This window comes from Zootoca vivipara, chromosome 2 (assembly GCF_963506605.1).
Source record: "Zootoca vivipara chromosome 2, rZooViv1.1, whole genome shotgun sequence".
Taxonomy (NCBI): Eukaryota; Metazoa; Chordata; class Lepidosauria; order Squamata; family Lacertidae; genus Zootoca; species Zootoca vivipara.
This window is the reverse complement of record NC_083277.1, coordinates 20,759,625-20,786,668: the sequence shown is the minus strand read 5'-3', so window position 1 is coordinate 20,786,668 and position 27,044 is coordinate 20,759,625. Positions and strand designations below refer to the sequence as shown.

General features: G+C 45.5%; 1 protein-coding gene across 1 annotated transcript; it reads right to left on the bottom strand.

Moving 5' to 3' along the window:
- Window positions 1-3,376: 3,376 nt before the first annotated feature.
- On the bottom strand, window positions 3,377-23,334 carry SLC25A20 (solute carrier family 25 member 20). Its single transcript, XM_035106819.2, has 9 exons — window positions 23,109-23,334; window positions 18,747-18,839; window positions 17,016-17,143; window positions 13,063-13,153; window positions 10,360-10,477; window positions 9,919-9,991; window positions 8,109-8,218; window positions 5,901-6,025; window positions 3,377-5,798 (listed from the first exon to the last, which is right to left on the bottom strand). Exons 1-9 carry the CDS (start codon window positions 23,223-23,225, stop codon window positions 5,736-5,738), a joined length of 918 nt encoding a protein of 305 aa, XP_034962710.1. The 5' UTR covers window positions 23,226-23,334; the 3' UTR covers window positions 3,377-5,735.
- Between the last annotated feature and the right edge of the window lie 3,710 nt (window positions 23,335-27,044).

Genomic DNA, 27,044 nt, shown 5'->3' with positions numbered 1-27,044 from the left:
GTTTATGAACACAATTGGTTCTGGAAGTCTGTTCATAAACTGAAGCGAACTTTCCCATTGAAAGTAATGGAAAGTGAATTAATCCGTTCCAGATGGGTCCGCGGCGTTCGTAAACCGAAAATGCATAACCGAGGTGTTCATAAACCAAGGTTCCACTGTATAGGAAGAACACTGCTGGATCTGGCTAAAGTCCTATCATGTCCAAAATACAGTTCCTACAACGACCAGCTATATGCTTCCGAGAAAACCCCAAGCAGGACAGGAGCGCAATAGTTCTCTCCTTGTTGTTCCCTGGCAACTGCTATACAAGAGCATACTGCCTGTAATCCTGGAGGGAGCCATTGTGGCTAGGAGCCATTGCCAGCCTTATTCCCCATGAATTTGTCAAAACCCCATTTAAAGACATCCAGGTTGGTGGCCATTCCCATGTCTTCTGAAAGCAAACTCTGTAGTTTTAATGTATGGGCTGTGTTAAATGCCACTTAAGGGGGAAAAAACATAATTTTGACTGGTGGATATGAAAATTAAACTAATGTCAATACCAATGCATTTGTTAATATCCTTTACAATTCCTTTTTCAATTGCAGCATTAAGGAAAGACTATAATTTCAGCAAAACAAGAAGACCAAACCAAGAAACCGCAATCTCTATTAGACATTTGTAGACAGGTTCTGCTGTCCAAGCTTGCAAATGATTTCAAGCATTTCTTAAGAGACTGTACTAATAGGCGCAAAACCTTTATTAACAGGTGCAGACCAGTTAACAGTACTGTATGCCTGTACTGCAAACTGTTTCTTTCTCTAGCCACCTGCAGTGGTGAACTAGTAAAGGTAAAGGGACCCCTGTCCAGTCGTGACCGACTCTGGGGTTGCGGCGCTCATCTCGCATTATTGGCCGAGGGAGCCGGCGTACAGCTTCCAGGTCATGTGGCCGCTTCTGGAGAACCAGAGCAGCGCATGGAAACGCCGTTTACCTTCCCACTGTAGTGGTACCCATTTATCTACTTGCACTTTGACATGCTTTTGAACTGCTAGGTTGGCAGGAGCAGGGACCGAGCAACGGGAGCTCACCCCGTCGCAGCGATTTGAACCGCTGACCTTCTGATTGGCAAGCCCTAGGCTCAGTGGTTTAACCCACAGTGCCACCTGAGTTACTAAAATGGTACTGAGTTACTAAAATGGCATGTTAAGAAATGGATGTAATAAATGAAGCCTTAATGGGTTAATTTCATTGAAACAGAAGTTTTATATTCATTCATTTACCCAGAGTGTGACAGCAACAGCTCTGCCATAAAGTGAGTGAGGCGACAACAGCAGACTATTTAGAGAGAGAGGGCTGGAGGCCAGCACTAGACAACCTGTTATTGGGAGCTAATTATGCACACTTGGTTAATTTACATGCCTTTCCTGGTTGGTGCACTTCCCACTTCCTTTTCCAGAATTCTGGGCAGCTCTTGCCTTTTAGAAATGGCTATCAGAGTAATCTATATATATATAAATGTAAACTGGGCATATGGGTGTGTTTCCACTTTTCACCAAAACCGCTTGTCCGATTGAGGTGAAATTGTGACACAACATCACATGCAAATGTCCAAAGGCTATAGGAAAGTTTGCTAAGACAGATGTGTCACCTACGCTAGGTAAACCCCCCCCCCAAACCCCGTGTTTCAGAACTCACAAATCATACGAAAGTGCATGCTGGGAGCACAGGAGAAGTTGCAAACCAGCGCCCTCTAGTGATGGCTACACTGGTACTGCACCTAGGAAAGCTTCCCTCTCCACAGCATCTTGGCTCGCCTTTACAGACTAGGCTGCTTTCCAGACTAGGCCTAGGCCGCTTTCCAGACTAGGCCGAGTAGAGGTGGGGGCTTGCCTGGGTGGGGTGTGGGGGGAGGAGGGGGCAGGATAGGTCATGGGTTGGGACAGGGGGGAGGAGTCACAGAGATGCACCTGTGTAAACATAACACGTGTAAGGCAGGGGGACTCTGAAGGTGAGGGGAGTCTGAAGGGGGACTCTGAGGCTCCATTTAACAGACTGAGCCACAGCAACGCGTGGCAGGGCCAGCTAGTACTACATACAAAGTGATGGTGTCAGAAGGAGTTGTTGTCATAGTGGACAGTTCTCTGAAACTATAGGGGAGGAGCATATTAAATGCTAGGAAAGAGAGAAAATAAAACAGCAAGCACCATTATGCCACCGTATAATAAATCTACAGCATGGCTACATTTGAAGCACCTTATACAGCACGGGGTAGCTTTACAGATGTCATTAAACTCCCATTCTTATCAGCCCCCAGCCAGGATGAGAGTCCAGGCATAATGGGAGTTCTGGTTCAGCAACACATGGAAGGCGACAGGTTAGGCACTTTTGCTATACGATAATGGTCACCCAACTAGAAAACGAGCAGAGAGCTGGAAAAAGCCAACTAAAATTATCAATGGAAATGAAAAGCTTCACTATAAACATTTGGGGCTTTCCAGGTTTTTTGGGGGGGTGGGGGTGGGAAGAGTCTTAATAAAGATTATGAATGGAGCGGAGTGAGAGAATCCTTTCCACCACCATCACTTGTAATCCTAGAAACTCAGAGTCACTCAGTGCGGTTGACTGGCAGTAGATTCAGGACAAGCAATGTTGCCTTCATGTTCTGCTTGGGAGCTTGCAGGAAAGTGTGACTGAGTGCTGCGAATAGCAAGGCTGGTGTCAACACCTAGCATCCTTGGGCAGGTGTGCCAAGGCCATGGCTCGCCATCAAGGCCCACCATCAAGGCCCACAACCAATGGCTGCTCTAATCCCACATTAAAAAGAAAATCTTCCCGGTGCTCCAAGCAGTGCCAGGCAGCTGGGCCTAGAAGCCGTTCTAATCCCTTCAATGCTATATTCCAGAGCAACAGCACTATAGAAAATTCAAATGGCAGCTCAGCTCTCGATGTCGGCAGTTGTTTCCTGCTGCTGCAAGGTTACCGGTAAGTGCATTAAGGCCTGCCAGGGAGCATTTTGAACAGAGCTTCCTCAAACCTGAAGCCTGATCTGGTTACACAAAATCCTGCTTTAGTTGGAGCTTTGGTTTGATGCAGCAGGGCACAGAGTCATAGAATGGCGGAGTTGGAAGGGACCCAAGGGTCATCTAGTCCAACCCCCTTGCAAAGCAGGAATCTCAGCTAAACTATCCACGACAGATGGCCATGTATTGTTTTAATTAGTAAGGCTGGTTCAAGGACTAGCAACCCAGAAGAGGGGCTGTGTTTTGTGAATGTTCTGACAAAACTAGCCCCTTAAAGCCCCCCCCCCCCCGACAAAATTACTGTTCCAGGGACAATGAATTACTAATATTTAACCAAATGACCTAAGCACTGAATGATGCAATATACTGCAAATGAAAGCAATCCTTTGTCTTAGATAGGAAGGAAATGACCAGCTTAATGTTTTAATGATGGGCATCATGAAGCAATTTATTAATGTTTTACAAGAGATGAAACCACCATCATGAAACTATGCATATGATCTTTATTTTTTTTAAGGGAGCAGTTACTTTTTCAAAAGCTCATAGGCAGCTTGTGCAGGCTTAATTGTCTTACTTTGGTAGAGGAGTATATTCCAGAGAGATGATTTCTCTTTGGAATGCCTCAAATATAAAAGACACAATGAGAAATGAGCAGAACGACTGACAGCCAGACAGCCAATTTTTAGTTAAAGCAGGATCTCAACTGTCCTGAAGGAGGCTTTCAGTCCCAGCCGAGTTAAAGTTCAATTTGTGTGTTTAACAACAGATTCTCATAGACAGCAACAGATACAAAACTATACACCAAGAGAACACGAGCAGCCTTTTGGGGTTCCCCGGAGAAGCTAGTATAGGATTTGCATTCCAAAAGAATCTCAGCCCTTAGAACAAGACTCTGGCTCTCATGATGGCAGAGGCTAATTTTAAAATAGCCTGGCTGATATCTATGAAAAGGAGGACAAGTCTCTGCCAATGGTGTAAACAAAAACACCAAGACCAAATTCTGGCTGAGACTCAGCAAATGTATACAGTGGTGCCTCGCTAGACGAATGCCCTGCTAGACAAATTTTTCGCTAGATGAATGGGTTTTGCGATCGGAGGTTGCCTTGCAAGACGAATTCGTTTTGTGAAAAATTCATCTAGCGAATCGCGGTTTCCCATAGGAATGCATTGAAATTCAATTAATGCGTTCCTATGGGCAAGATTTCTTTTTTTAAAAAAAAATTCAATGCATTCCCATGGGATTCGCAAGACGAATTTTTCGCAAGATGAATTGACTCCCAGAACAAATTCAATTCGTCTAGCGAGGCACCACTATAGTCCTGAACAGGATAATTTTATCCCACTGAAACACTTTACAGATCAATAGTCCTGCCTTTACTGCCTGAGCATGGGATGTGCTTCAGCTAAAACACACCAGGCATGCGGCAAAGTCCTCTTGAGGAGAAACAGCAGTGGAAACAGTCACTCTGAAGTTGTCCTATTTCAGGCTCTTTCAGCTTCCAGTTTTAAAACCTCTCTTGACTTTGACACCACCATAATACAAGCACAGGTACGATATGTACCAGAATTCATCAATTGGCACCTCAGATATAACCATGAGGTTGGCACTTGTGAAGCTGGTAACTGGTATCACCGGCAGGGCCGTCTTAAGCATATCTGGCGCCCTGGCGTGAAGATCCTTCCAGCGCTGCCCCCCCCCCCCCGTTTCCCAGCACGGCTGTCTGGCGGGCACCGCAGCGCAGCGCCCCCTGGCATATTGCGCCACCCAGCCTTGCCTTAGGGCCAGCCCTGATCACCGGTTACCAAAAAGCACCTATTGAAAGAGTATTTTAGGGGGAAAGGGGGCTTGAAACGCCCATGTTTCTGTGCTGACTTTCTAGGCAACTGCGACAGGATCTCTGAAGAAACCTGGAGATTAGACATTAATACAAGATTCTGCAGCTCTGTTAATTTTATATCTGTTGTGTCCAGTTCTCTAGCTTTCAGTGTGTGAACTAGTTCAAGCCAGCATGCCGTGCCACTGAGTGTGGGCCATACACCTCAAGGTAACAAGCAAGAGACTTAAAACCCAGGACCTGCCATAACTGAGTAACGCACAAGCCCCACTGAAGTTCATGGGACTGCTGAAGTAACATTTGTGTCCATGTGCAAGTCTCATTCATTTCCATGCTGCTTACACGGGAACTGTAGTGGCAGACTGTGTAGCGTCTGTAAACCAAAGCTAAACAATCTTCTTATGTGGTTGCATGCACTTAAGTGTGAAGTTTATCCTGAGAATTAAATGCACAGTGGCTAGATCTCCAGCTCCACCCTCCACCTGGTACCATTGCCACCATCCATGCGGTTCTTTACTAAGATTAAAAAAAAAGGGAAATTAAAATATTCCTTCTTTATTTCCAAAAGAGGCAAACGAGAAGGAAAAAAAATGTTTTAAGAAATTTGACACCTATTAATAGCAGTAAGGTTTTCTACTAGCAGCTTTACCCCTATGGCAACTTTGGGTTCAGAAGGCAAGTATGCATCTCAAGCTCCCAACGGGGATGAGAATTAGCTCAAGATTCCGAATGGCAACAACAGCCTCCTCCAGAGGAAGCGAGTAAGGCAAAAACCGGTTATTAAAAAGTAAGTCATTTCTACAGCTTATTTTGCTTCATCGTTCCATTTTGCTCCTCTAATGTGATTGCCTCCTTCCTCTTGTCCTCAGGTTCCCTTAGGAACACGTCCTTCCTGTCTTCACAGACTTGGGGCGAGCCAGTTAAGGAACTTCATGGCGACTTCAAAACCAAGGAAGCAGGCCTGGAGGAAAACACACAGAAAGGAATGAAATGATCCAAATGGAAACAGGGCTAAAAAATAAATAAATTCTACCATCTGTCGATGAGCCCACTCTTCACTTACTGCGTTGGCTGGGAAAGCCCTGATCATCACAGCGGTAAATCCCTTGTACAGTGACGCCACTCCTTCCTCTCGAATTAGCTCCCGGAAAACGTCTCTGAAGCCGTTGGGATACTTTCCTGGAGGAGCTGTTGAGAAAGGTAAAAGCATGCAAGTTATGGTTTACGTCAGGGGTAGGCAACCGAAGGCCCATGGGCCAGATGCGGCCCAATCGCCTTCTCAATCCGGCCCACAGACAGTCCGGGAATCAGCGTGTTTTTACGTAAGTAGAATGTGTCCTTTTATTTAAATGAATCTCTGGGTTATTTGTGGGACATAGGGATTCGTTCATTTTTCCTCCCAAAATATAGTCCAGCCCAGCACATGGTCTGAGGGACGGTGGACCAGCCCACGGCTGAAAAAGGTTGCTGACCCCTGGTTTAAGTCATCTCATGAGCCCCAGTCACTGAGAGGCCCTGGCCTGCTAAGGCAGCCTTGTGCTCCCCCTTCCTCCCTGTTTGCCCAGCAATCACTCTCCCTCCTTTCTGCACACCCTCAAATGATAACTACTGCTGTGGGACCACATTTTCTGCAGTGAGTTGAGAGTTAGGGAACCTGGCTCCTCCAGCACAGCCAGGAATGACGGAAGCTGTAGTCCAGCAACATCTCAACATCTACAGGTTCCCCATCTCTAGTTAGAGACCGTGATGTGAGCGACAATGTCCCTGCCTTGTGGGGTGGGGAGAAAGGGAGCTGTTCCTGTTTAGGGAAGCTTTTAATGTTTAATAGATTATTGTACAGTGGTACCTCTACTTACAAATTTAATGCATTCCAAACACACATTTGTAAGTAGAAAATATTTGTGAGTCGAATCCCATAGGAATGCATTGGGAGAAAAAATTCGTAAGTAGAAAAAATCCTATCTAAACCGCATCCAAGATGGCGGACGGAGCTCCATTCGTAAGTAGAAACATTCGTAAGTAGAGTTATTCGTAAGTAGAGGTACCACTGTATTTTAATATTCTGTTGGGAGCCGCCCAGAGTGGCTGGGGAAACCCAGCCAGATGGGTGGGGTATAAATAAAAAATAAATTATTATTATTATTCCTTGAAATCAGCCTTGAAATTAACCACTTGCCACTCACTCAAGGGTGAGTAACTTGCCAGGTCCACTGTACAAGCCACACTGTGACGAAGATGCTCAGGCAGGCAAAACTTTCAGAACTTATCTGAATGGCTTGTTGAGAAGGCAAGGCATGGCCGTGGTGAAGATGCTGTACCAGCTTTACAAAGGAGTCAAGGAACATTCTGGCCCGCTTCCCACCTGTCCCACCGACTAACCCAATCTAATGAGAAATCATTAGAGGCATACCAATGGCCTGAAAATACCAACTTCTTTTAGCAAACAGGGATTGCAACTTGCAGGATGCAGCACTACAACTCCCAGAAACCACACTGGCTGGGGCTGATGGGAGCTGTAGTCCCCAAAGTGCCACAGGTTCCCCTCTCTTTGGGTCCCCGCTCTTTGTTTGCAGGCAATTATATTCACCACAGCTGACAAGGCAAGCAGCTATTTGCCTCACCAGAAAGCCAGCACAAAGTTTCCTCTGGAAAAAAACTTCCGGTAACAGAAAGCCTCAAGGAGGCTGCAAAATGGGGCCATACCGCATTTGGGTTCCAATTCCCATAGTGAATAGAGTTGCAGCGGCAAAGCCAACAATTAGGAGGGGAGAAAAGTGAGAATTTGTGCCGCACTAGCAACCCAATGGCCACAATGGGAAAGGGCAGTCATTGCACAGAGAAGAAAGATGCAAATGTCTCATCAAGCTCCGGATTAAACCAGAGAGTGTGGCACGGGCTGTTGCCCAGGAATGATGCTCAGAGGAACTCACTAAAGAAGGCAATGTGCAAATGAAACCTGAAAGAGCGAATCCTTCAATGTGCATTCTTATCCTAAGAATATTGCGGAGCTACAGTGGAACTCAGGGTGGGGAGAGCCATGGATAGTGTTAGCCACACCTCCATGTTTTCTCTAATTACACTAAGGTGAAATTAGCAATGAGTCACTCAAGATGCACACAAGTTTACTGAGCGCTCATTGTTCCCATTTGGTTTCCCTGCTTCATTCTCAGGCAGCCATCTCTTTGAATCATGCATTTCAAAAGGTAATGGAAGACAAAAACAGCAATCTCCCAAGATGCCCACCTTTAGGTTAGAGACCAAGCTGACTCACCCGTCTGGAAACGAGACTTCAACACATCTGGAGGGATCGCAACAGCCCAGTTAAAAATCCCTGCCATGCCACCTGCAAACAGAATCCTGGGTACACTGAGGTCGCGGACACTGCAGAGAAGATTAAAAAGAGGGAGGGAGAAAGAAAGAAAGAAAGAAAGAAAGAAAGAAAGAAAGAAAGAAAGAAAGAAAGAAAGAAAGAAAGATTCTTCAGTGTCCTCCATCACCAATTACGTCTGTTGTGAATGGTCACAAGGTGCTTATTCTGCATAAATTTAAGCTTTATCTGCATTAGCACGGACCATGCTTTTTTTTTTGGCATTTTATCATTATTTGACACTACTGTTCACAAGGTTGTGGTTGTTCTATATTTTTGCATTCCGAGGACGACATTTCACATATCTGTAACCCATGAAAGTGCAAGCCGTAGACTGCAGGGTGCCACAAGACTTTTCAGTTTCTATTTATGAAGATCACAACTTCTTGGGACCAGAAACGCAACAGACACCAAGGCAGAGGGGATAGAAGGCGGGGAGGTTGGCACAGTGCAAGGGCACCAGCAGAGCCAATTTGGACTTTTCCGTTGGTGCACCTGCACTGCACCAGGCTCCCCACTACCTCACCCCCTGTAGTGTCACAGCTCTGCTCCACCCAGCAAGCTGCTTTTGTTCTTGATAAGAGGAGTTCCTGCAGTGCACTGAAAAGAGGAAAACTTTCCTGCTACAACTCAGGTCAGAGAAAGACGTCCTGTCATAATTACTATGTGGATTCCTACACTCTGCCCCTGTGTTATACTACAAGGCACATATGACGACGAAGCCACTTAGGCTTACTTTACAGCAGACATCCCCAAACTTCGGCCCTCCAGATGTTTTGGGACTACAACTCCCATCATCCCTAGCTAGCAAGACCAGTGGTCAGGAATGATGGGAGTTGTAGGCCAAAACATCTGGAGGGCGGCAGTTTGGGGATGCCTGCTTTTCACTTCAAATCCTTTATAGAAATGTAATCTTGCTATTGCTATTTTCCCAGTAGTGATGTATGGAAGTGAGAGCTAGACCAGTGTTTCCCAACCTTGTGCCTCCAGATGTTTTGGGACTACAACTCCCATCATCCCTAGCTAGCAAGACCAGTGGTCAGGAATGATGGGAGTTGTAGTCCCAAAACATCTGGAGGCACGAGGTTGGGAAACACTGAGCTAGACCATAAAGAAGGTTGATCGCTGAAGAATTGATGCTTTTGAATTATGGTGCTGGAGGAGACTCTTGAGAGTCCCATGGACTGCAAGAAGATCAAACTTATCCAATCTGAAGGAAATCAGCCATGAGTGCTCACTGGAAGGACAGATCCTGAAGCTGAGGCTCCAATACTTTGGCTACCTCATAAGAGAAGAGAAGATATTGGGAAAGATGGAGGGCACTAGGAGAAGGGGACGACAGAGGGCGAGGTGGCTGGACAGTGTTCTCGAAGCTACGAACATGAGTTTGACCAAACTGCGGGAGGCAGTGGAAGACCGGAGTGCCTGGCGTGCTCTGGTCCATGGGGTCACGAAGAGTCGGACACGACTAAACAACAGCAATCTTGCTATTAGAAGCAGTGCATTTTTTAAATGGCTTTCCTGTAAACAAATGCAACAAAACTAAAGAACACATAATCAAGTATTTGAGCATTTCCCTGGAAACACTTGCCAATGGCGTGCATCACGTCCAAGCGTATGGTGTTTTTGATAATTAAGTACACAAGATGATCCTTACTCAGCAGCAGGAAGAATTTCCTAGAAGTACTGGTGGGAAACGTAGGGTTTTACTCACCTCTGCCCTTCAGGTGTCAAAATATGTTTAAGCCACTCATAGGTCATGAAGTACATCCCACTGGCTGGAACATCTGGTAAAGCAAAGGCAAATTCAGACTTAGAGAAACAGAGGCACAACCGGGGCCTGGCTTGCAAGGAACATTCTGCAAGGAAGGAAATGATACAGAACATTCCGCCAGGCCCCAAAGCGGAACAAAGTGGGCTTGACTCCTTGATTGAGACAGGGGCAGAGCTGGGGGGGGGGGGGAGAAAAGAAGCCAGAAAGACAATGTCATCTGTGATTATAAAACACCAAAGGAGCAATTCGGTGCCAACCTCCCCCCTCTCCTCTTTAAAAATCTAGCTACTTTTATTATTATTTTAACAAAACTTTAAGAAAAAAAATAACATTTACAACATTCCACAAACAGGGCTTTAGGGGCACTTGACCAGCAATTACCTCTCATAAGGGTGAGCACCGTTCCTTTGTAAACACCTCGAATGCCAGCCTCACGATAAAGCTGTTTGGCACAGTCCATAGGGCCTCCATATTTAATTTCACCAGAGGCTGCCTGGATCTAAGGGAATTAAAGAATGATTTTCTCATCAGCTATAACTACACGGTTGTACAAATGCCCCTAAATCTAGAACTCCTGAAAGGCAACTCTGCAAATTTGATTCCTTCCTCAGAAGTCGACTGGGTGATGTGAGGCCACAGGATGTCAAGTGATGATTGTGCACCGAAGTGGTGGAAATTGAAATCCACTCGATATACGGTAAATACCGGTATTTATTGCATATAGCCATAGGCCATCACAACTGCATAAAAATACACAAACGGAAAGGATAAGATAAAGTCAGAATGAAACTCAGCTTCAAAACTTCTTGTGGTTGCTCTTAATTTTAGCTTGCTCAAATTAACGAGTCGCTTCTGCAAGCCTGGTGTTAACATTCCATTCAAAAATTCACACTCAAATTGAAATTGAGCAAACTACCAGCTGCTCTGCCTGTATCCTTCTTCCCCTTCCAGCTCTTTAACATCTAATTCCCTTATCTAGTCCCAAAAGAGCCTGCAAAAACTTCTGTAAAGTGTATCATTCATAACAGTAATCAAATGCAACATTTAGTGACCGCCTTGCGGAGTAGTCAAGCTGTAAACGGATGTCTACAGTGGTACCTCGGTTTACGACGACGATCCGTTCTGGGGAGCCGTCGCTCCCCGAGATCGTCGCTCCCCGAAGGCACGCTTCTGCGCATGTGCGAAGCGCCGATAGAGCACTTCTGAGCACGCACGTGCGATCACTTCTGCGCATCCGCGCGTGCGGAACCCGGATGTAAATACTTCCGGGTCCGCGGCGGTCGCTCTCCGAGTTCGCCGTAAACGGAGGTGGTCACAAACCGAGGTTCCACTGTACTTGGAAATAAACAGGCAAGCTGTTTATATGGGGAATGAGAAATGAACCTGCCCATTCAATATGTTCAGATAACCACCGGCTGGATTAACGGGCGTGTTACTATGGGGAGCTTTCAATAAGGTCTGGAGGTCCAAGGCTCTTGGGAAGCCAAGAGCAGATATGCCTGGTGGGAGCTACCCCTATTTCCCTCCCTGGTCCAGGGAAACTGATCTTGGGGAAAGGGTAAGAGACTGTTCTGGTCTACAAGATAGGGCCCATCAGAAGTGAGAAGTCCTCTGGAGAGAGTTACTTGACAGCCAGGAAAGTGTCAGGGTGCACCACAGGCCCCTGACCGTTGCCTCTCCGAGAAGAGAGTTCAGATGTAAGATAATTTCACCGCGAGGAACTGCAGCAGTGGGGAAGGGGGCTGTAATAAAGTTGAAAAAGCGCTGTCACTGACAAAGAGGCAGGTTGCTTTTTTAAGAAACGCCACAGGCCAAAGCTGAAGCCTGAAGACCAAGGAGAGAATTATGTATCAGTGTCAGATAGGGCAGCAGTAGGTATCATAGCTGCCAAGTACCCCGTTTTCCCCCGGGAAACCCCCCATTTTTACTTACCTTTTCCCGGTGGTCTCCCGTATCACTTCATCTCCCGTTTTTCTCCGTTATTTTCTCCTGCCGGCGGCCATTTTTTTCCTTTCCAATTTGCCCTTCTATGGGCACCAAAAATGGCCGCCGCTGGCTTCAAAAGTCGCATTTACGCATGTCCGGAAGTGCATAGACGCGACTTCCGGTGTCGGCCATTTTTGATGCCCATAGATGGGCGGAGCGACACCGGAAGTTGCGTCAACGAACTTCCGGTGTCACACGGCTGCCGGTCCCGGATTTTGCAGTCCTGGACTTGGAAGGTAAGGTAGGTATAGGACCCTTGCAAATACTGTAACAGGCCCGTCAACCCTATTGGGAGAACACTGTCCTAACCAGTTCAGCGTAAACATGCCAGGAACCTCCTGCAAGCTACTGCAGGATGCACAAGCCTCTGGCCAGATGACTGGACCTCTGTTCCACCCATCGCTTTCCTCCTGCTCCTGCAGTCGTCACTGCACCCCACTTGTAGCACTTATATGAGCAGTATCATTAAGAAAACATTGCTGGTGGGAATGTGATGTGCCAATGGTTAGTAGTTAAGAGGCGGGGCATAGTTTCCTAGCAATTTTAACATCCTCTCTCGTTTGTATCTATACACACTTCCGCAGATACAGTGGGACCTCGACTTACGAATTTAATCCGTTCCAAATGCACACTCGTAGGTTGAAAACTTCGTAAGTCGAGTTTCCCATAGGAAAAGCAGTTTCCCATAGGAATGCATTGGAAACAGAAAAATTCGTAAGTCGAGGAAACCGCATCTAGCCACGAACGGGTTTTCCGTTCGGATGTCAAACATTGTAAGCGCGCGGCCACTTTTTCCACTCGTAAGTCGAAAACGTCGGATGTCAAGGAGCTCGTAAGTCGAGGTTCCACTGTATGTCTTTTTTACACACACACACAGAGACACACACAGACTCATATGCTTAGCCAAGTGGACTGGGGGACATCCAAAACATTTAGAACACTTTATATTTACATGGTGTCCTGCTAACCTCAGACTGAAGGCTAGAGGACGACACCCAGTGATAAGGAGGAAATATAAGGATGCAAAGCTTTTGCTAGGGCGCAATGGCCAGACAAGCTTCCTGGAAAGGTTGGGTGGCTTCCTGAAGCCCCTCTTACCTGTAAAAGGCACTTGATTCTCTCTCCCGGAGCCATGATTACAGTGGTGAATACCCCAGAAAGCATGCCTGCAGCAAAAAGCTGGGGATATCTGCATAGGAATGAAAGGACATTAATCACGGGATTTGCCTTTTCCTAAACACAGGAAGAGATGTAGTGATGACTCCTAACTTGGATGGTTTTCTAAAGTGAATTAGACCACTTCATGGGGGTGAAGGCTAATAAATTCCTTTGTCAGACTACTGGTCACGATGCCTATATCTAATCTCCAGGATCAGTGTCAGTATGCCCCTGAACATCAGTTGCTGGGGGGTCACAAGTGGGAGAGGGCTATTGTGCTCATCCTCTGCTTGTGTGCACCCCAAAGGCATCTGCTTGGCCACTGGTCAGCCACCTATTGGGTTCTTGAGTCCTTACTAGGCCTTGCCATGCCACTGTATTAAATCAACAACTGCTCAGCAGCGCGGCACTTTAGACTCTGCTCTTTCAGAGCGCCTTTCATTTCCAGAACAAAAGAACTAAAAATGCCAGCCAACTATTAAAAATACCTATGCATATTATCAGGGCTGCTCCCTGTCAACGTTTAAAAATCCCAATTATGTGCCAAGAAAACCAACGTTCTGAGCAAAATGTAATCATGCAATTAAATGATAATTTCATCGTCTTTATTCCCCCCCGAATTTTACATCTCACCAGGTGCTTCAGAAAGAACCTCAGAGCAGCTAACAACAATTTTAAAAAAATAACAAAAGCCAATTAAAAATATAAAGGCAGCAGGAGCAGTCATTACAGAACCACAGTAGCAGCAGATTCAGATAGATCGCTACAAATTTTGAACAATATTTGCATATTCCCCCCCCACTCCCAAACTTTAGCGCAGGGGTGGGGGCGCCTCAGGTCTCATACAGGCCTCAGTCCAGCCCTTGGGACTCTATCACGGTCACATCTCCTCTCTCAAGATCACATAGCTTGCTCTCTTTTCTTCAAACCCTCCTTGAGGTTTTTTACCTTGCTGGAATATGGCCTTGAACTCCAATAATGCAAGTTTAAAATGAAATAAAATTTACACCTGTTGTTCCACCCACCTTTGCCCCTGGCCCCATGCACCATGTTAACCAGGATGCAATGTGACCTTGGTCTGTCTGAGACTCCCCACTCCCGCTTTACTGGCATGATGGGTGGGGGGAACTGCCTTAACAAACCTCAGAACAGCCAAAATGAAGCACACCAAAGTGGAGCTCTTCAGAATCTCTCTCTCTTTTTTAAATGTCCCTGAAGAATTTAGTATCATCAGCAAACTTGGTCACCTAATGTCAGAAAAGGCAATGTAGGTGGTTTCAGAAAGAGATTAGACGGGGTGGGGAGGACCTCATCCATCCCCACCCCACTGTTGATAAGCTGAATACCAGCAGAGGGCCTTCTTGGTAGTGGCGCCCGCCCTGTGGAACGCCCTCCCATCAGATATCAAGGAAATAAGCAACTACTGTATTTTTCGTTCCATAAGACGCACTTTTCCCCCCTCCTAAAAAGTAAGAGGAAGTGTCTGTGCGTCTTATGGAGTGAATGCATGATCCCTGGAGCTGAATTGCCCAGGGGCTAAAGGCAGATCAAGCTTTTTTTTTTCAAGAAAGAGCTAAAAGCTAACAAGAGGGAATGAGCCCATTGAAAGGAACCCGCTCAGCAGCTGATTGCAAGAGATCAGGGAGGGAGATAAGAGAGCTAGCTCCCTTCCCGGCCCCTTGCCTAGGCCTCAATTGTTGTCTGCAGAGAGAGGCTGCTTGTTTCCCCAGCGACAGCTGATTAGATTATCTGTCTGGAAACTGTAGAAATGGGCCCCTTTCCTTTCCTAGAGAAGCTGCAGAACTGTGAGTTGAACCCCATAAAAACAGGATTTTTTCCCCTTTGCAAGGAAACTCAGCAACTTTGAGCTGATCCTAAAAAATGGAGCTTTCCCCCTTTGCAAAAAAAGATGCACAACTCTGAGCTGGACCCCCCCCCCAAAAAAACGGGGCATTTCCCATTTGCAAAAAAAAAGCTGCACAACTTTGAGCTGATCCTAAAAAAAGAAGCTTCCTCAAATATTTAATGGGGGCAAAGGAACCTAGGCCTCTAGGAGTTGGCTGCTATGCCTAGGACAACTCAAGAAAGCAAAAAAAAAAATTCTTGTTTTCCTCCTCTAAAAACTAGGTGCGTCCTATGGTCAGCTACGCCCTATGGAGCGGAAAATACGGCATCTTACTTTTAGAAGACATCTGAAGGCAGCCCTGTTTAGGGAAGTTTTTAATGTTTGATGCTGCATTGTGTTTTTAATATTCGATTGGGAGCCGCCCAGAGTGGCTGGGGAAACTCAGTCAGGTGGGCAGGGCATAAATAAATACATTTATTATTATTATTATTATTATTATTATTATTATTATTATTATTATTATTATTATATTAGGGTGGGGTTCAGTCCTACAGGGAATGTGCTGGCGAAGGAGACCTCTTTTCCCCAGCCCTCTGAGTCCACTATGACAGAAGGCTAGAACCTCCTGCCTATCTATCACCTGATATCATCACGACACCAGAGGATTAGTAGGTGAGCAACTGCACCCAGCTGCCAAAACTGGCCTATGAGAAGCAGGAGGAGATAAAAGATCTGGCCCACCAGGCCCTAAAGGTTCCCCACCCCTGGATTGGACAAACTCATGGAGGAGAAAATTTACCAATGGCTACAAGTCATGATATTAGCTCCAGGGTCTAAGGATCCTGTGTCAGAAGACCGGTCATTGGGGAACGACTGTAGAGGAGGGCAACTGCCCTCACATCCTGCTTGTGGGTTTCCCATGGTCAAGTGACAGACCACTGTGGGAAACATATATATAATTTATTATTTATACCCTGCCCATCTGGCTGGGTTTCCCCAGCCACTCTGGGCGGCTTACAACAGAAAAATGGCATAAAATAATCTATTAAACATTAAAAGCCTCCCTAAATAGGGCTGCCTTCAGATGTCTTCTAAAAATCTGGTAGCTGTTTTTCTCTTTGACATCTGATGGGAGGACGTTCCACAGGATAGGCGCCACCACCGAGAAGGCCCTCTGCCTGGTTCCCTGCAACTTGGCTTCTCGCAACGAGGGAACCGCCAGAAGGCTCTCGGCACTGGACCTTAGTGTCCGGGCTGAACGATGGGGGTGGAGATGCTCCTTCAGGTATACTGGACCAAGGCCATTTAGGGCTTTAAAGGTCAGCACCAACACTTTGAATTGTGCTCGGAAACCTACTGGGAGCCAATGTAGATCTTTCAAGACCGGTGTTATGTGGTTCTGGCGGCCGCTCCCAGTCACCAGTCTAGCTGCCGCATTCCGGATTAGTTGTAACTAATCCAGGTTAGAAACAGGTTGGCCTTTAGCAGGGCTGTTCTTATGTAAGTCTGCAAAGAGCTGAGGTATGAGACAAATTCTGGGAATCCAGCAGGATCCGGATGCACTTAGCTATTTGGAGAACTGAGGGCATACCAGAAAGATGTGTACATCGTGGGAAGGTCGGGTTATGTACATCACCAAGTGTAGGCTCAGTGAAACAGTCGTCTCGGCATACAAATGGGATTTCATGTGTTCAGGCCCACTATTACGAGGAGGTGTTACGAGCCTGCCATTATGTAACACACACCACACTAATCTAAAATATAATCCTTCCTAAATAGATGCAAGTTTTGCCTGGGAAGGAAACTATGCTGCAGCAGCCCACACAGTGTCTGTTTTCAGCCGGTGCAATCAATCCCACGCTTCCAGGAGCTTTAAAGCTTGCCAGATTTATTCATTTCGCAAAAAAACCACCCCTATGTATATTTATAACGGGGAGGGGGGAAATGACACAGTTCTTGGCTGCAGTGCCGGAATGTGCAATTTTATACGTCACAGTAGCCTGGAATGCCTCGACAGCCTGTTGCTAGATTATCGGAAGTCACTCACGTCAGAACGTCGTTGGGTGTCCTCTGCTGGAGTTTTTTCCCCAAGCCGAATCCAAAGAAACACACAGCAAACATGGGGGTCACACCAACAATCGGAGCCGCCATCCCTTTATACAAACCACGGACTCCCTGCAGGACACAGCAAGGCAGTGGATTACTTTAGCTTTTCTGCAGCACTTCACAGGGGATGCTATTTCACCATCGGATTATCAGAGGCAGACCCTATTCAAGATAGCACAAGTAGCTGGTGGGTTATTGTGAGGAAGAAGGGAAGCCGAATTCATCTGCAGCCATACTTTCTTAAGAAGCGTGTCAAGAGGCTCTCTTCACACATCATGGTAAGACATAAACCAGGCATCCCCAAACTTTGGCCCTCCAGATGTTTTAGACTACAATTCCTATCATCCCGGACCACTGGTCCTGTTAGCTAGGGATCATGGGAGTTGTAGACCAAAACATCTGGAGGGCCGCAGTTTGGGTATGCCTGACATAAACCATGGTTTATCGTGCATGAGCCAATTGCATCCGCTTTGTGCTCGGCTGTACAAACCGCACTATATCTGATCCGGCGTGGTGGTTCCTTTCACTCAAACAAATCACAGTGGTGACCTAAGAACAAGGTTTGGCAGAAACAACTACTCCCTTTCCCGGTCTTAACCAGAACTTGGCATTCCCATCTTAACAAGGATTTGAAACAGATTAAGAGGGAATCTAGTTGGCATTAACCACGGTTAGAGGTGGTGCAGATGTAACATTCAACCACTGTTAAAGAGGACAGTGGGAAAGAAGGGCAAATTTGCTGTAGAAATTGGAAGAGGAGGAGGTAGAGCATGGAGCTATAGATTTCGGAACTATAATTAATAACAATGCAGTAATGAAAGGGTTACAATATTCTTCCCTACTTTCTTTAAGGTAAAGGAATGGCAAAAGGATTCTGGGATAACATCCAGAAAGCCCCTAAAAGCACTTGTATAAATTACACATAAAAAACCACGCATGGCTACAGAAAAACCATGACGTGTACACAGATTGTACATGTGTTGAATGTAGCAGCCATAGTCACACATCAAATAAACCATGGTTTATCGTGATGTGCACCAGTTGCCGTGAGCTTTAGATTTCTGCACTTCTCCTTCCACCTTCTGTGTTGCTGGACAGAAGCATTCAGGAGCATTTAATTTCACTTTTAGTAAGCCATTACTTCCCATTCCAGCCAAACCTGGGATTGCAGATGGACACTACTGTTTCAAAACAGGCCAAATCCATAGGTTATGAAGCTGGTTAGTTTAATCAAACCAGAGTTAGCGTAATTCAAGACCCCCGGTTTGGGAAAAATAGGAAGTTGTGTTTTACCAAAAGCAAAATGCATCTACAGTCCTTGTTCCAATCACAGAAGACAAGGGGAGCAGGGAGGAGCCTAAGGGTTGGGCACAACACAATAAACCTTATCATGAAGTGCAAACCAGGCCACTGTGCAAACAGCCCCGAAATGTCAGGTGTCACAATTTCACAATTAAATGTGCTTAGGAGTTGGACAATTACCTTTCACCTTTATAGCTAACTAGTTCTCCTGTCAAAAAATAAATTTCCCATTGAGTCACTTGAGCATGAGTCATTTGATCTGATAACCCAAGCAGCTCTCCATCTTCAGCAAGACATCACTCTGACACAATTTGATTTGGAGAAGCAAGTGATGTTTCTGACAGGCATCACAATTGAACTGACACAATACCTCAGCGACGAGAGTCTTTCTGAAGCAGTCAAAGGTCCCAGAGTAGAGTGCAGGCTTCCCAGGCAAAGGTTTCGGTTGAGTCTGTAGCCTGACCTGCAAAACAAATTGAAGCGGGGAGGGAATGCAATGAATGCAAACATTCTCTCTTATTATGTGGCCCTTTTTATTAGGAAATTTCTAATAGAGACAGCTAGCCACCCACCCATAGCTCTGATTCCCTCAGGCACCTTACTCCTAACCCATCACATGACCCTCATGTTTTCCGTCTTCAAATCCACCCCTTACCTGATGAAATAAGAGTGCTGTGTAATGGGATTGAGGGGTGGCAGTTGGCTTGTTTGGTGGCCTAATAAATTGGGACTGACAGACCTTCGGCTAATTATATGGCTGAATAAGAACTGCAGAGATAACATACAAAATAAGCCAAAGAAACAGCCTTCCTCTGTCAAGGTTGGGCCAGAGCCTAAGGGCAGGATCTCCTGAAACTCAGTCCTGGGAGATTAAGGATTCATGTAGATTTCTGGATGAGGCGGCTAACATGCTCTGTATTACTGAGACCTAAGGTGATGAGCTGGGAGATGATCTCTCTCAGCTGTGCTCACTTGGGCAGTCAGTTCAATACCAAAACAGGCTCAATGGTCAGTGAGAACCTAGTCCTCTCTAGGACTACCATCTGTCTCACTCAGTTTCCTGTCAAGATGAGCGCCAGCTTTGAATGCCTGATGCTGGATAATCAGGGGAGATTAGGATTTCCACTGATGTACCAACAATCACTGCTGGTTCAGAGTCTCCCAGCCTGACCTGATGCAGGTTAATGCTGAGGATCCTAGGAAGGTTAAGCACTATCATCATCAGTGCTTTTTTTCTGGGGGTACGCATACCCATAAACATTTTGTGAATCTAAGTTTGGCCTCATTGAGGGGCAGTATTTCAATATGTGATGTATGGAAGGGAGAGCTGGACCATAAAGAAGGCTGATTGCCGAAGAATGGATGCTTTTGAATTATGGTGCTGAAGAAGACTCTTGAGAATCCCATGGACTGCGAGAAGATCAAACCTATCCATTCTGAAGGAAATCAGCCCTGAGTGCTCACTGGAAGGACAGATCTAATGATAATTATGGTTATATAAGCTAGATAAGGGTAAAAGATGCAGTAAACTTAATCTTAAAGAAGGAACCTATGGAGGGAGGGAAGGTGGTTGAAGGGTTTGAAAGAACTCGGTATTTTAATGTTTAAAATCGTTATGGAAGGAATGTGAATAATTAAACTGCTAAAGATGGTTTAAAGTGAAACTCAGAAGGAAGAGATCAAGGGAAGTCATTTAATATTGTTAAAGTTAGAAAAGAAAAAAGAATCTTTTAATGTTTTTGTTCTTTTTTTCTTTTTGTATTGTGTATTTTTGTGTGATTATATGTTTGTATTGTTTGTTTGAAAATGAATAAAAATTACTTTTTTAAAAAAATCATTGTTTTATATGTACAAAAATTTCTTTTAAAAAACTTAATATTTTTTATTTTATTTTTTGAAAAAAAGAGAAAGACTTGTGCCAGAAACCCTGGACAGCTGCTACCAATGGTCTGATTCAGTATAATGAAGCTTCCTTTGTATTAAAACTATTGATTTTGCCTGGGCTAGGGCAGTGTATCAGTTCAGTTTGGGGAAGTTCTGGGGTACAAGAATTCCTCCACTGACCACATTCTTCTCAATTCTGTGTGTGACCAAGCCAGCATACAAAGGGCAAGTCCTCCACGCTCCTTTTGATATCTGCCCTGTTTAAAACAGTATGCTAGAATCTCCTGATCTAATGATTAGCAGGAGGGAGCATACAAAGGCAAAGTCCATTGTCCTTGGTTTCACAAGATCAAGAACTTCCAACTCATCCGATTAAGACAAAAAATACACTGGAAACGGGACTATAAAAAACAGGATTAAAGAGGTTTCATCCAGGTTGCAAACCTGCAAGGAGGAGAGACAGAACATTATAAACTGGTAGATGAGAAGGCACTGTGACACTGCAAGCAGAAACATTCTGCTGTTGGCAGAAATCTGGACTAAGAAAAAGCTGGAAAAGCCCATTTGCACATATTTGCTTTGTGCAAACAGGTCGTGGGGAAGGACGCTGGGAAGCGATGGAGAGCACAGCCTGAAAATCCTACTTCTTAACCGCTCATACATTTATCTCCTCTAGAGACCTCAAGGCTGTATGTGCAGCTCTTCCCTGATCTATCCATTGTATCTTCACAACAATTAGGCAAGGTTGTACGGCTGAATGGGGATTTGAACCTGGGGAACTCTAGGTTTAATCCTGCACAAACCATTACATTACTCTTCAGCTGCCCTCTCCCAGTTCTGTGATCTCACCCATATACTTTCAAAACCTATTTTCACAGCTGTAAGGGTTAGAACTTTGCTTTAAAAAAGAAAAGAAAAGCGAACTAAAATTCTTAGAAGATGCTGCATTCAGTAAAGGTAAAGGGTAAAAGGACCCCTGACCATTAGGTCCAGTCACGGACGACTCTGGGGTTGCGGCGCTCATCTCGCTTTATTGGCCGAGGGAGCCGGTGTACAGCTTCCAGGTCATGTGGCCAGCATGACAAAGCCGCTTCTAGAGAACCAGAGCAGCGCACGGAAACACCATTTACTTTCCTGCCGGAGCGGTACCTATTTATCTACTTGCACTCTGACATGCTTTCGAACTGCTAGGTTGGCAGGAGCTGGGACCAAGCAACGGGAGCTCACCCCGTCATGGGGATTCAAACCGCCGACCTTCTGATCAGCAAGCTCTAGGCTCTGTGGTTTAACCCACAGCGCCACCCGTGTCACCCATTCAGTACCCTGTACCAAATTCTCCTCTAGTGTAGAAATCCCAAGGGCTTGAAAAATGACTGGGAACAAATATATTTTATCAAGATTGGCCTCCCTAATGCTTCTCCTCCCAAGGCACGTCACAGTATAACCTATGACCACATTTCAGAGAACAGGTATATCTTGTTCTACCTCCATGGTTTGGAAAATAACTAGGAGAACCAAGCTGAAAGATTCCATGACCCAAAGCAATTTCACCATATGCCCCATGCACCCAGGATACATGGTTAAGAGACCTCTAGTGCAATGCTATGTTGAGCCATACTAATTTTTATTGATCTGCCGTAAAGGCATGTACCGTACAAACTTAACACATAACCATGTGAACAAAAAGAACCACACACAAAGCAGATTCAGTGCATGTGTGTATATATATTTATATGTGTGTGTATATATGTATGTATAACCCAACCACATAACTTCTGGTGTTGCTGTTGCCAGTTCACATAAAAATACAAAATTAGAATACAAAATGCACAATAAAAATTCATGCCGTATCTGCTGGGAAGTAAGGGTCCATTAATTCATTGGAACTTACTCCCAGGTCATTGGGCAAAAAACTGCAGCCTAAATGAGGGAGGAGAAAATTAACAATGAATATGGACCAGAGATCTTACCACTGGTATTTTACCATTTTTATCTCTTTTTATGACTCAGGCTTTCACAACGTTGCCATCAGCCCTATCACAAATAACCAGCTTGCAAAATCACAACTGGCCTGTTGACAAGGCTCTACCTGTGTGCAATTAAGCTGGCACTCCTAGCAGAGGCCTAGACGCATCTTCCCTTCCCCTTGCAAAGGAGACAGCAACACAAATATTTCCAGTGTAGTTCCCAACACCAGCAATGCTCCATTGCTCTTCTAACATTTAATTAACTTTAGGAAACAGCAGCAGCAGCTCATGCTGTCCATGTTGCTTTCATAACTTTTTTTTAGGTACTTTTGTATTTTAGTTATTAAATGCACGAGTTTTGCAAACCGCATAGAGGACTTGATTGGTGGTATAAAAAGTAGTCATACATTTAAAATAAAATTAATTTTGCATTGCGAGGAGGCGAGCCTGAAAGCCACCACATTGCAGCTTCCGACATTCCCCTAAGAACTCCCTGTAGCATCAGTGCAGGGCGCTCTGGTTGTATGTGGGGAGTTGCTGCCAAGTCTTTTCCCATTCTGCTTCGCGCGATGCATGACGGGGGCTGTAGTTTTTTGAGCCCGCGCCATTCGAAATGCCATTCATTCTTGGGATGGGGGTGCAATACCGGGGGCGGTAGTCCATGGACCAGTCTATCCGAGCCTTTCTCAAACTTGCATCCCTAGATGTTGTCTTTATGGACTACAACTCCCATCATTCCCAGGCAGGACGGCCAGCGGCCAGGGATGATGGGAGTTGTAGTTCAAGGACAGCTGATTTCCCCTCACTCGCGAGCCTCAACCCGCGCGGTGCGCCCTGGGGCTTGTAGTCGCCAGGTCTCTCTCCTTCGCCCTGCTCCTCACCTTGATGGTGTCCAGTGGGTGTCCCACGAAGACTAAGCAGACGCCTCCGAAGCCGCCTGCGAAGAAGTTCTTCAGGGGGCTGATGGCCTCCTGGGAGGGCCCTTTCTTCTCCGCCATGGCTGCTCCGGAGGCGAGGTTGCCTGTCCTGCCCCGTCCTGCCCTGCCTCTTGCTTAACTACTCCGAGCGACCTTTACCCTCCTTTTCCCTCCGCAGCCAGTCCGGACTCGAAGCACAGAGAGAAGCCTCCGGCCCGCCTAGAGAGGCCACAACTGTTCCGGCTTCCGTCGTCAACAGCAGCAGCAGCAGTTGAACGTAGAGATAGCGAACGTAGAGATAACAACTAGAGTAGGCGCACTCCCCCCCCCCCACTTACTGGCGTTGTTTTGAACGCCCATTTATCCCTGTGGCAGTTCCGATCCTGTATTTTGTAGAATTGCCATTGAGTTCAGTAGGATTGCTACTACTACTACTACAGCCCGTATTTTTAATTTTTTGTCGGAAGTCGCCCAGAGTGGCTGGGGAAACCAAGCCTGATGGGCGGGGTACAAATAATAAATTACTGCTACATCCATTATAATAATAATAATAATAATTATTATTATTATTATTATTATTATTATTATATTGTATTGACAGAGTTTGTCCTGTATTCCAGGTCTTCTCTCCCCCCCCTCCAAGTTAGGGGTCCTCTCCAAATGCATGGGTTTGAAAGGATGTGTAGAAGATCATGTATTTATTTTTATTGGGTTTTATAAACAAGAATAATGTTATACAAACAAGTATATCAGAGAGCCAGTGTGGTGTAGTGGTTAAGTGCGGTGGACTCGTAATCTGGTGGACTGGGTTCGGTTCCCTGCTCCTCCACATGCAGCTGCTGGGTGACCTTGGGCTAGTCACACTTCTCTGAAGTCTCTCAGCCCCACCCACCTCACAGAGTGTTTGTTGTGGGGGAGGAAGGGAAAGGAGATTGTTGGTCGCTTTGAGACTCCTTTGGGTAGTGATAAAGAGGGATATCAAATCCAAACTCTTCTTCTTCTTCTACCAAGTTTTCTCATGTCATTTTGTATATCACAAAAGTAGCATAATAAATGTGGGAAATTATCTACAACATATGTTTCATTATTAGTGGTCAATGTATAAGTTCTTGGTTCATGAATTGGACTTTAAACAATTAGGAAGGAGGAGGAGGATGGGAGGAGAGGGGGAATGGCGAGGGGGTGGGGTCATTTAAGCTCTGAGTAGCAAAGCACAGGTGGATTTACAAATTCATGGGTATGGGTGTGCGTGTGACAAAACTCCAGAGGGCAGTTAGACGGCAGTAGATTGTAACGTCCACCAGATGGGGGGGGTGGATCTCCCCCAACCGTACTGCACTGCCTGTAATTTTGCCAGAATAAACGTAGCAACCTGGCATGCATAGTTCCCCTCATCCCTATTTCAAACACACAACAACCCTGTGAGGTAGATTTAGGCTGAGAAACAGTGACTGTCCCCGAGGCATCCAGCAAGTTTTTTGGGCAAGCTGGGATTCGAACCCTCGTCTCTTGAGTCCTAGTGCAAAAATTTAACCACTGCACCACATTGGCTCTCAGTATTCTGTATGTATGCATAGGACTGCAACCTTGTAGCAGGAGCCTAAGAGATAAAACCATGTACACTTATGCAGCACAACGCACACCACCCCCCTCAAAGACTTAAGGGTTGCTGAGAAATGTAAATGTCGTGAAGGGTAAACTAGAGTGCCAAAAATTCTTTGAGGAAAAGAAATGTACTTTAAAGGCACAATGTGTACGCAACCTTTTGCTTGGTAAGAATATGCAAACTGTATCATGTATAGAAGTGGCTAGGGCACAATTATCACGAATCACTCTGCCTCCGTCCTAAGCTTTCTCCTCCCACTCCCTGCATAACCGCACACCACAATATGAAAATAATAACAGACAACTTTGCAAGGAGGCTTGACATAACCCATTCACTCCCAGCTCCAGTCCCAAATGTGGAGACAGTAACACCTGACAACATTGCAGAGTTGTCATAAAACGTATCAGTCTTGTCACTCCTCCAATTTGGGGGGAAAGCCGTCGTGGTTCGGGACTTATCCACACTTAAATTTCCTCCGCATTTTCCCTGGCACAGTCCACGCTTCAAAACTCCATATCCAAGTGCTCTTCTTCTTCTTAGAATCATAGAGTTGGAAGAGACCAAAAGGGCCATCCAGTCCAACCCCCTGCCAAGCAGGAAACACCATCAAAGCATTCTTGACATATGCCTGTCAAGCCTCTGCTTAAAGACCTCCAAAGGAGGAGACTCCACCACACTCCTTGGTAGCAAATTCCACTGCCGAACAGCTCTTACTGTCAGGAAGTTCTTCCTAATGTTTAGGTGGAATCTTCTTTCTTGTAGTTTGAATCCATTGCTCCGTGTCCGCTTCTCTGGAGCAGCAGAAAACAACCTTTCTCCCTCCTCTATATGACATCCTTTTATATATTTGAACATGGCTATCATATCACCCCTTAACCTTCTCTTCTCCAGGCTAAACATACCCAGCTCCCTAAGCCGTTCCTCATAAGGCATTGTTTCCAGGCCTTTGACCATTTTGGTTGCCCTCTTCTGGACACGTTCCAGCTTGTCAGTATCCTTCTTGAACTGTGGTGCCCAGAACTGGACACAGTACTCCAGGTGAGGTCTGACCAGAGCAGAATACAGTGGTACTATTACTTCCCTTGATCTAGATGCTATACTCCTATTGATGCAGCCCAGAATTGCATTGGCTTTTTTAGCTGCTGCATCACACCATCACACTGCTGACTCATGTCAAGTTTGTGGTCTTCTTCTTCTTCTTCTTCTTCTTCTTCTTCTTCTTCTTCATTTTTGCTCTGGAGCTTTTCAAACCCGTTATTTGCTGTTGAATCAGAGCAAATGACAATCCACAGAAATCCCGAATTGCCGTTTGTTGTGCTTCAGCTTTAAACAGCAGGTGTTTGTAGAAAAAGCTCTGGGGAAGAAGAAGAAGAAGAAGAAGAAGAAGAAGAAGAAGAAGAAGAAGAAGAAGAAGAAGAAGAAGAAGAAGAAGAAGGCACTCAGACATGGAGCAGATCGGTTCCTGGAAAGTGCGGGGCAAAAGGTAAATGTGGATAAGCCCTCAGTTGCAGAGCACATCGTTTTGCATGCAGGAAGGTACCAGGTCTGATTAAAGAGGAGGCTGCTCCTCTTCTTTGCTCCTGCCATGGCTTGTTCACTTGGACAGGACAAGGAACAGGCAGCAGTGGCATGTGGGCATAGCAAGTTGAAGGGGCTCAAGAGGTCGCCCTTGAGGCTTTGGCAAGTGCCCAACAATGCTTTGTATTATCTGAAAAATTGGGAACTGCTTTCCTTATACTCCCAATATTTGTTTTATTTTATTTAGAAAGCATCCAGGGCATATGAGTTACTCAGAACAGCTTACAACAGGCATCCCCCAACTGCGGCCCTCCAGATGTTTTGGCCTTCAACTCCCATGATCTCTAGCTAGCAGGACCAGTGGTCAGGGAAGATGGGAATTGTAGTCCAAAACATCTGGAGGGCCGAAGTTTGGGGATGCCTGGCTTACAATAACTAAAAACAAAGCAATCCCATAAAATAAACGAGGCAGCATAAAATTGGAGGAATGCTCAGCGCATAAAAAGACTCCAAAAATGAAGCTCTGCAAGGCAAATGTTTGCTGGAATGGAAAACTAAAAGTTGGCAGAAAACAGAAATTTTTCAGGCACTGTACACCAAGATACTGGTTTGTAAAGCTGACTGCATATTTTATCTCCTCCAGGGAGTCTTTTCCTTTCTCATTTCCATGGGTGCCAGCTGTCCCTGCATCACAAAATATTCCTATAATATTTTATGCAACTTTAATTTGCACGGCTTAACAAAACACATGCATATCATTTGTCTGTTGCATTTAT

Excerpts from the sequence above, each read along its gene's own strand:
- SLC25A20 (XM_035106819.2), bottom strand. The coding sequence starts at position 23,225 with ATGGCGGAGAAGAAAGGGCCCTCCCAGGAGGCCATCAGCCCCCTGAAG. Across the intron at positions 17,144-18,746 it reads GAAAGACTCTCGTCGCTGAG|GGAGTCCGTGGTTTGTATAA; the intron begins GTATTGTGTCAG and ends TGTGTCCTGCAG. Across the intron at positions 6,026-8,108 it reads GAAGTCTCGTTTCCAGACGG|CTCCTCCAGGAAAGTATCCC; the intron begins GTGAGTCAGCTT and ends CTTTCTCAACAG.